General features: G+C 31.7%; 1 protein-coding gene across 1 annotated transcript; it reads right to left on the reverse strand.

The window, feature by feature from the left end:
* Positions 1–1,673: 1,673 nt before the first annotated feature.
* On the reverse strand, positions 1,674–5,524 carry LOC131622061 (cold-responsive protein kinase 1-like). The gene is made up of 8 exons (XM_058893104.1): positions 5,035–5,524; positions 3,664–4,064; positions 3,447–3,566; positions 3,159–3,286; positions 2,848–3,061; positions 2,519–2,750; positions 2,236–2,386; positions 1,674–2,141 (listed from the first exon to the last, which is right to left on the reverse strand). The coding sequence occupies exons 1-8, from the start codon at positions 5,415–5,417 to the stop codon at positions 1,827–1,829; spliced, it is 1,944 nt and encodes a 647-aa protein (XP_058749087.1). The 5' UTR covers positions 5,418–5,524; the 3' UTR covers positions 1,674–1,826.
* Between the last annotated feature and the right edge of the window lie 5,066 nt (positions 5,525–10,590).

Consider the following 10,590-nt stretch of genomic DNA (forward strand, 5'->3'; position numbering starts at 1 on the left):
TTTTGCCAATTTTGAAATATATTTTCTTTCTCTTGATTAACAAAGATTTTAAGGCACACTTTAATATGATCTTCAACCACTATCAAGTTTGAATCGAATCATGAAAAAGTAATGACTTGATTCATAAATTAATTTAGTGTTGACGACGTGTTTACAGTGATTTCTAGTAAACAACCACTAATCCTCCAAATCAAATACTTTGGTGACTTACAAGATCGACTCGATTGATCCTAGGACATGTGTCTAAGTTTTTATGATTATGCTTACATTTGAACTCATGTTTCGACGCAATTGCTTCTCTAATGAATATACTAAAGTTTTTCTTGAAGACAATAAATGACAAGAATGTAAAGTAAAACAATTCGACTGCTGAAAGTAAATGACCGAAAATGATAAAGGCTTCAACTGGAAAATAAAGGAAATGTAAATAATATGTAAAAGACTTTGTATTGATAAAATAACTGACTTTGAAAAGACAACAATGATGTTCCTTATACGTACATTCTCTGCTACTCTTTTCTCTAACACTGATACTTTGAGTATATTGAGTAATTTGTACAAAAATGAACACCCTGAATCCTAACATTAAGACTCATATTGATACTAATTCCACCCTAACGGTCTTTCTCCAGGACATGTCACATTCGATGTTTGCATGATTCTTTCGAATAATAAATCTCCACGCGTCTTTATAGATAAAACACTTCAATTTGAATTCAAATTCTTCCTTGTTCGCAGGCATTAAGTCTTCAACGTATTGTATCCAAATGACTTCAAATTTAACTCCATCAATAAACACAATTTGATTCAACCCTTATATCCTTAAGACAATTTGGGCTTTTGTCTAAACTTGTCCAATTGAGGCTCAAAACTCTAAAATACTCTTATTTACTTTCGACCCAGCTATGTCGAAATTACCGGTCAACACGAAGGTCTAATTATTTGTGGTTGCACAGTAAAAACTCCATATTTTTTATCCGCAATTTGATTGATCCTAATTTACTAATTTCTTTATATTTTTTCTTTCTTCTGGACTTATTGATCTTGGATTTTTTACTTCGCTGGGAGCTGCGTCCTTGACCTTCCATGTAATTAACAAATGCTATCGGTGAGGTGGCACTCATATAAGATAAACTTCTGAGTAATATAGAAACATAAAAATTCCCATAATAATAAAATATTTAGCATGGTACATGAATATGTCAAATAATTCATCGATTGGGCTAAGTAAAAGTGTTATAAATTTTTATTTTGATGTTGTCATTATTCTAATTATTTAGCATTCTTTTACCAGTCTTATCTTTCACACGTCAGTCTTATGTTTGCTTAGAAAAAAATAATAATGTTTGGGCTCAAGTTAGCTAAATATAAAAAATTATTTGAAAATAATGTTTTGTTTTTATTAAAAAAAATTAATTAATGTTTTTTATTGCTATTTTTAATACAATATTTTTATCTATGAGTTTTTTAACAATGTGTCTCTAGAAGATAAATTAGTATATTGCTCAATCTATTACATCGTTAGTAGTTCTTATATAGCTAGTGAGGAGATAACAACCAAATGACTAGATAACAAACTTTACTAACTGAATAACTAACTCTCTTAGTATTATTAATAGTTTGTGTAACTTCAACTATATCATCATTCACAAGACACATACTTAATGCATGGATTGAGAATAACAACATGTATTTATGGAGAAACTTTTATATTGTTCCTCTTATTTCATTTAATGTTACGGAACCTTAATACATAGTATAATTTTCTTGTAACAGGGAAGGAAATGTACAGTTCATTAAGTCCTTTTACTGCTGCATATAATTAATCACCGAGCTGATAAAATAGAAAAGGAGGCAGTAGCATTAGATGTAGAAGAACCAGTTGAGGTAGAGTGTCCTTCACGAGACCTAAGATTCGTATCTACAAACACAGGCATAGTTGGTTGTAGGTGCTCCACTAAACTCTTGGTTTGGATGAGGACTACTACTTCAGACATTGTTGGTCTCATTCCTGCTGATGCTTGAGTGCATAGTAAAGCAATCTCTATCATTTTCTTCACTTCTTCTCCATCATAATCATTAGGGTCTAAGGTCTTGTCCACGAGCTCCAAGTGCCTGCCTCTCTCATGCAGTTTCCATGACTGTTAAGTGAAAATCAAATACCATATGGTAAAATGACTAGAGAGGTGGTAATAACTAAAAATTCCTATGTATGACTTGTGAGAAATTGCTTACCTTTTGAAGAAGGTAATCACCATCATCATCTTCCTTTACTTCTGTACTCTTTTGACCGCTTATGATTTCTAGGACTACAATACCATAACTGTAGGTATCAGCCTTTTCTGATAATTGACCATGAATTGCATACTCAGGTGCCGTGTATCCCCTGACAAATGGATATTATACATTCCATGATCAACAAAATAAGATTTATACAAAATGCGAGACTTAGTTCTCTCTTTTATAACATATGTTGTTCAGTTAAATGTAGTCTAGGTGAATGAAATTGTTGTCTTACAATGTTCCTGCAACTCCTGTGCTTAGATGAGATTGATCCCCGGGTAAAAGCCGCACCAATCCAAAATCAGCAATTTTGGGGTGAAGATTATCATCAAGGAGTATATTGCTAGTCTTTATATCTCTATGTATAATGGAAATGTGGAATTCCTCATGTAGGTAGGCCAGTCCCCTTGCCGTGCCTAAAATTATATCACACCTTTGTTTCCAATTGAGGGAGCCTAGTTTTTCACCTATTTAATTAACAGTTTTATATACTTAAGGTTATGAACAAGGTAGAAGAAGTAGCATTCAAGAAATTAAATGAATATATGAATTGAAGTGATTTACCAAATAAGAATTTGTCTAGGCTGCTGTTGGCCATGTATTCATAAACAAGGATTCTCTCTTGTTTTTTACTGCAACAACCAAGAAGTCTAACAAGATTCCTATGATGAACATTGCTTATAAGCTTTACTTCACTTTCAAAATCATTGTCTATCTTGCTGGATTTTCCCAAAGCCAGTTTCTTGACTGCTACAACATTTCCATTTTTCAAAGTACCCTATTTCAATAGCATGGTTGAAAAAACATTCACATAATCATTATTGTCTTCGAACATGATGCTTCTCATTAAAATTATAAAAAAGCCTTTATATTACCTTGTATACATCACCAAAGCCTCCTTCTCCCAGTTTATTTTCTTCACTGAAGTTTTTTGTTGCAGCTTTCAAATCACTATACTTGTAGTTAACTGGACCTTTCAGCTCAGTTGCTCCCAATATATTGCCTACCAAGGAAAACGTGAGTTTGAAGGCAGAGCCAAAATCAGAACCAAACATCACAGAGAACACAATAGTTAAACCGTTGTAAAAGTGTATTGAAGTATTTTTTTTATACAACCACAAAGAGAATACACACTAAAGCAACAGGTATCATAATTCACAAACCTCTAGGAGCTCTCTTGGGTTTTTTGTATTGTCGCCAAGCTAATATTGCAAGAATGATCGCAACAAGACCTACACCTCCGACAACACCACCTATAATGGCCCATTTGTTGCTTGAACCTCCTTCATAACATAAAAGAAGAGTTTACATCAGTTCCAATGAAATGAGGTACTGCTAATCTAACATAAATGAAAAGTGAACTTTATATTATATTTGTACCTTGATTTAAATAGGTTGTGATATCAATAGCCTTTTTATCAGCAAAAAAGGGTGTCTCTGAGTATCTCATAAAACACCCTGCTTCATATGCTCTACCATCTGTATTAGGAAGACAAGTTTGCAAGCTGTTGTATCCAACTGTCATGCAATCAAGACAAGCACTTTCTGTGGCAGTTTCAACACACTGTGCAATGGCATAAATTGAACTATTGCTACCAGGACTCACCACTGTCTTAGTAGCTGCAAAAAAGCCTTTAATTTTTGGTGTTGCTAATTGGAGATCCATAAGCACTTTTAGTCCAATTGTTCCAAAAGAAGCACCTTCCTTTGCAGCCTTGTTCCCACATAATATACCACCCCCTGGTTGATTTGTTTGATCGTAGAATCTTTCACTCTCGTACCTAGAAGTAGTATGCAACATCAAAGTCAAATAAAAAAAATGACTCATGCTTAGTGATGAGTTTAATTCAAGCTATGCTAGTTAGAGTTAGGTAAAATCAATTTGTATAACTAATTTTGTTAGTTAGAGGTAGTTTTTGTTGTTAATTTGTTGAGTGAAGGAGAAACTTGTGGAACAAGTAACAACTACCTAGTGTGTATATATATAATAACTCCTATGTTGATCAATGAATAATAATAATAATAATAATAATAATAATAATAATAATAATAATAATAATAATAATAATAATAATAATAATAATAATAATAATAATAATAATAATAATAATAATAATAATAATAATAATAATAATAATAATAAAAATAAGAGTTAAAAGGTAGTGCACTGACAATATAAAATAATTTTACACTGTCATCTAATAGAAAGTCATCAATTTGTCATGTCATGTCATGTCATTAAATTACTATTAAATAAAAGAATAGTTTAATTAGATATATGGTGGCGATTGATTGATAGTGTAAAATAGTGTATCACCCTTTTTCTTAATAATAATAATAATAATAATAATAATAATAATAATAATAATAATAATAATAATAATAATAATAAGTTTAGAAAATGTATGTTCGAAGAAGACTAGAATGAAAAGGTAACACTCTCCTTTCTGATTAAAAGAGAAAAGATTCTTTTACCTCTCATCCAAATAACATAAATATAAAATAACATATATTTTAAGAGTTTAAAGGTGGTGAATTGACGGTGTAAACTAACTTTACATATACAACCAACCAAAATTTTTACAATTACTATGTCATATTAGTTTTTTAAAATTAAAATTATATTTTAATTAGATACATAGTTGTGATTGGTAGACAGTGTAAAGTGTAAACAATGCATATTCTTTTTCTCATATTTTAAATAATATTTAAAGTTTTTTATTAAAATTAATTACTTAGACACATTCATACCTTAAGAAACAGCCATCGTAGACGAGTCTAGCACCATTGGAAGCTGAGCAGTTACGAATTTTAGTAGAAGCTGTGTTGAAGCAAGCAACGCAATCCTTTTTGGAGAGGTAATTTCTGCATTGAAATAGAGAATATACTATCACATTTCCTCTTGCTTCTTTTGCCGTTGCAAAGTGTTTGCTTCCATTGCTAATTTGATTTCCCAAATCTGAAAATGTTCCATTAATGTTTGCATAGAAGCTACGCAAATTTGATGTGTTGTATGTGCTGCAACCACTGCTCAGTACTATACTTGTTTGTGAATCTCCAACTACACAGTTATAGCTAATTATTATGTTCCAACACACCAACGTTGTGAACACTAGCTTAAGTTGCAGCATCATCCTTAAATAATTTTAGCTTTTTTTAAGGTATAGTTTCTTTCTAATATAAGAGAGATGAAGTCAACCAAAGTCTTATAGATAGGAGTATGTGGTTATAGATAGAGTACTAGAATAAATATACACAGATAAGTAAATGAGAAGAGTCCAAGTAGGAGCATAGGTGGGATTTAATTTAATTTTTTTTTAAAGTTGGATAACTCTACCCAACTTACATGGCACAAACATAAACACATATGTGTATTTAATTTTCCATGTCACCAATAATAAAATAACTTTAATTAATTATAGATAAGATTGTGGTATCTCTTAAAACCATTCATAAATAAACGTGAATGTACAAAATGTCTATAATAAAAATGTTTAATTATGAACCAATTTATTTATGCAAAGTATTATATTAAATAACATGAATTATAGTTTATTTTGATTGTGCAATTATATTATGAGAATTTTATATTACATTTTGATGGAAATCATTAATATGAGTATCATTAAAATTAGTTTAGTATTAGCTAGACAATTTTCTTTTTTATTTATTCATCTTTATAAGTTAAATTTATTTTAAATTAATTACAACATTTGTAATTCATTTATATTACATTTGTTAGATATTTTCTCACTGGAGTTAAAATAATTAGTGTGATTTTAATTAATCAAAAATGTTTTAAATTAAATGTTGTTTTACAATTTATCTTTTAAAAATGAAATTTCTTTAAAACTAATATGTTTACTCTACAGTGATATTTTTGAAGTATTTATTGAAAAAATCATTTAATAAAAATGATGTTTGAAAAAATTATTTTCGTTTTCAACTTTACCTTATCCACCTTTTCACATTCTTCACTTTCAATACTAATGCACAATATTATTATAAAATCAATTAAATATTTATTTATTATAATTTTAAAGGTTGGTTTTAATAACATTTAAAAAATTAAATGAAAAATTGATTTACATTGTTTTTCATAAAAATATATTTTATGTGTTTTATCATGACTTTTTTTGAATAATAATTGTTTGATTATGGAACAAGCATAGTGAACGAATTGAGATGGTTGACCCGTAACAGTCATTCGACTTGTCGTGATATGTCGAACAAGAAGTCTTTTTGAATTCGTTTGTTTCTTAGTCAATTTTACACGATGTGGATGACATGTGAATTGTGATATAAGAAGGTGATGATGTACCTCCAATAGTCTGATTGATGGAAATTTTTAATTTGTTTGTTTCTTAGTCCATTTTACACGATGTGGACAGTTTGATATTGAAAATTCTAGTCGGTGTTCTTCTAAGAAAGGATTAAATCAATAGAGAGGGACATATTCTAGTGGAAGACTTGTGAATTGTGGTCTAGGAAGGTGATTGTGGACCTTTGGAAGTCCGAATAATGAACTTTTTGAATTTGATGCAAGGCGCACTTGCAAAGCTGCCGGAGTTTCGTCTAAGAGGAAAAATTGATCACATTTGTAGAGCCAATCACAAACGTTTTTACCATTAAATATGGGGAATTCCACCTTGGATATTCGAGTAGAGTACACATTTTGATTGCCAGCACGAAGACCGCCAGAGCTATGGCGGTCGTTTGAGTCCTGAGAACTGTGATCAACTTGAGCTCGAAGCAGGGTTCGAATCTCCTCCATGTCAATATTACGCTGAAGTTGCATTTGCATGAGGCGTTCTTCTTAAAGACGTTCAAGTTCATCCATTGTGCGGGGCAGCGGGGAAGTCACGGCCAAGGTCGCAGAATTGATACTAATTGATATCGGTCTTTGGATATTAGGGAAAATAATCTGATAATACCCTGATTCTAACCAGGAGTAGCAAGTATAGAACACTACTCGATGATTAAGAGTCAAGCTGAATGGAAAGAGTTGAAAAATAGAGTTTGTTGGAATATTTTGTTCCCATTCATGATGTTTGCAACAGTATATAAATGCAAGCTGGATACAGGTCATCCAATCATTGCAAGAAATTCTAACAACTTTGACACCTCATCATTTACCTAGAACAATTTCCTAAGTGCCAAAATAAGAAAAAGATAAAAGTTTATTTGTTGAAAATAGAAAAATATCCTATTACACACAATTGAGTTTATATTATTATTATTATTATTATTATTATTATTATTATTATTATTATATCATTATTATTATTATTATTATTATTTTATAATTAAATGATTTTTTTTTAAATTTATATGTGTATCCAAATAGATTTTACACTATATCAAATAAATTTATTTATGCGGACGTACATTTATCTTATTAGTTATGTATAAAAAAACTGCACGATCCTAACCACATGTGCTATGCGCGTTCTCTATTTATTTAAAAAAAATTAGGTTAAACACTTATCCATCCAAAATGTTGTTTTGTGTTATGAGTTGCTCTCTATTTATTTATTTTTTTTAAAAAAAAAGGCTAAACACTTATAATCCAAAAACTCTACCACATGCTACATGTTGCTTTCTATTTATTTAAAAATAATAAATTTGTTTGGTTAAGTAATTTTATTTATTATTCTTTTTTCATTCTCATTAAATTTTATAAACGCGAGTAATATTAGTATTACTTTTCGACGATTTACACCTCCCATTCTCAACATTTTTACATTAATACCCCCATAATATACTTAAAAAAAAATAAAATTTTTGATGACATACCGAAAATTTCAACTAAATGTCAAATTTTTTACTAAAGTTACTGTTTTTTACCGTTCTGAGGGAGAGACCGAAAATTTTAAATTTCGGCTGGTATAAGAAATTTCAACTAATTACTGTTATATTAGTTTTACCAAACATAATGTCAATTCAAATTATAGAGAAACAACAATCTCCCCCTTTGACTTATTTTGGCTAAAACTAATTTATACAACCTTTGTATTACAGAAGCTAAAATAGAATACAATGGTTTTTAACAATTTTAGTTCAGCAGCAGCAATTTGGAAGTCTTCAGATAGTCATTGTTTATGATCTTCAATCTTTGTATGAGACAGTCTTCAGTCTTCGTCTATGATGTCTCAACATCATACCAGGACATCTTCTTGGCAGTCCCAACTCCAATATTCTCTCTCTCTTTTAAGGATCCCACGGATAACACATAGTTTCTCCCCCTTAAAAGATACTCTCCAGAGATAACATAAATAACCACTTCTCCCCCTTTTTATCCAGAAAAAGACAAAGGCTATTAAGAAGAAGAACTCAATGTAGCACGATAACCATAACACCACAGACAACATCTTCACATAGAAAGAGAAAAGTATGAAGTCATGGTGCACATGAGGAAGAAAATATATGATAATCCCCCTCAAACTGAGAACTATGCTATGACACAGAAAAGACGTCCTCTTTTAGAGCATAAGAGGAAACACACCAACAGAATCAAACACTTGAACTATCCATTCACAGACATAGAGAAACCAGACCTCTATATTGGATAACTCAGAACACAAGACACAATTTGTGTTCAAGATTCAAACAAGACTCAAAACAAACACTTACAGAAATTGAAAAAAGAAACAGAATATGATATCCTATTCGACATCTTTGCAAAACAACTACAAAGACTGACCTCAGACTAAACAACATCTGAACACTGCCCTTTTTCCCTATGTATGCCACAAGTTGACAAACATAATCTTCACATACTCTAAACTTACTTATATCCGGAAGAAGGACATGAGAACAAACAAACAAAGACACGAAATGTGAAGTGAAGAAAAAGAAAAAGAAACTCTCTAAATACCTGAGCAATCAAAATAACGTACCTAGACTGTAACAAATGTTTTGGTCAGAAACGTTATTTCAACAACAACAAAAAACGCATCAGGTACGTTTTATGCACCGACTAGAAGAAGTAAGTTCATCAGAACCGATTTTTCCCGGAAATGACAGTTTCCAAAACACGCACGGAAGTCAGAACACGTGATACACACCATCAATACACGTTTTAGATGAAACATTTAAGAATAATCCCTGCTGGTCTTCAAGGATAAAACATGTCTTGAGATATGTCCTAACTTCAAGTTCGATATTGTCCTACAACTTAAGTAGATTAGTCTTTAAAAGACTCTTCCATAAGATTAGAAGCAGTAGTGCACTGTCTTTGCTGGTCTTCAGCCCTCAGGTTCTGCCGAGAAAAATAAATTCTCCCATACACCACATAATCTCCCAAAGTCCAACTTGAGAGACCTGAGACCAAATGATTAAATCAATTTACCTTCATATGATTCAACCATTTATGCCCCGTCAAGCATACTAAAATGTCACGACATATTTGTCTGACATTATACTTCCCCGACTGTATTACTACAGCCTTCATCCATATGCAGGTCCATCCCTCTTGTTATGGACTTCAATGCTTCAGTTGAAGATGAACCTTGAAGCACAGGATGAAGTAACAAAGGGACTTCACCTTCCCATAGTGTAGGATAAACACTATTACATACTCCTGGTTGGACATACTAGGCGAGTATGACCTCGTACTACAAAATCCGTCATGAATTTTGCAGATCCTAAACTACCAGCTCCTTGAGGTATCCTGAGCTGTCCACATATGCTAGGACACACTTGTCTTGGAACTTTTCACATATTTCAAACCAAATGTTATTAGCTTCCTTGTTGCACAATTTTCAGATTGCCATTTTCTATCCCTTGTAGAAAAGACACTAACTCCTTGAAAAACAAGTTGATCAGATCCCCTATCTGATGTTGAACTCCTAGCAACTTCTGGATAAAATTGATGTTGGGAGTATTGCCTTTCCATACACCCTTGTGGATAGGGCCAGAAGCTCCATATATTGCTTCATCTCTTAACCTGTGACTTAGGCTATTCCTTCTTCATGATAGAAGTCATGACAACCTCTTTTAACACACTAACACCAGAACAGGTCTGTGGTTTGACCTTGTGCTTCATTTTGGAAAAAAATGGAATTACTTTGCTGAAGAGATAAATACCTTAGATGATGTCTTAACATCTGATCCGACATATACCTTTTACACACAGATTTAACAACTATGGTTTTTGGAGGAACCCTCATAGTAATCTATGTATAACTCCTGCTGGGGATACAAGAGACCTTCAACAACTGATCGTCCTTCCTGATCAGATAATGACTTCATTCATGAATAGCTTTGTTGAGATGCCCTTCAAGTATAGCAACAAGCACAACTTCT

Source organism: Vicia villosa, unplaced genomic scaffold, assembly GCF_029867415.1.
Source record: "Vicia villosa cultivar HV-30 ecotype Madison, WI unplaced genomic scaffold, Vvil1.0 ctg.000024F_1_1, whole genome shotgun sequence".
NCBI lineage: Eukaryota > Viridiplantae > Streptophyta > Magnoliopsida > Fabales > Fabaceae > Vicia > Vicia villosa.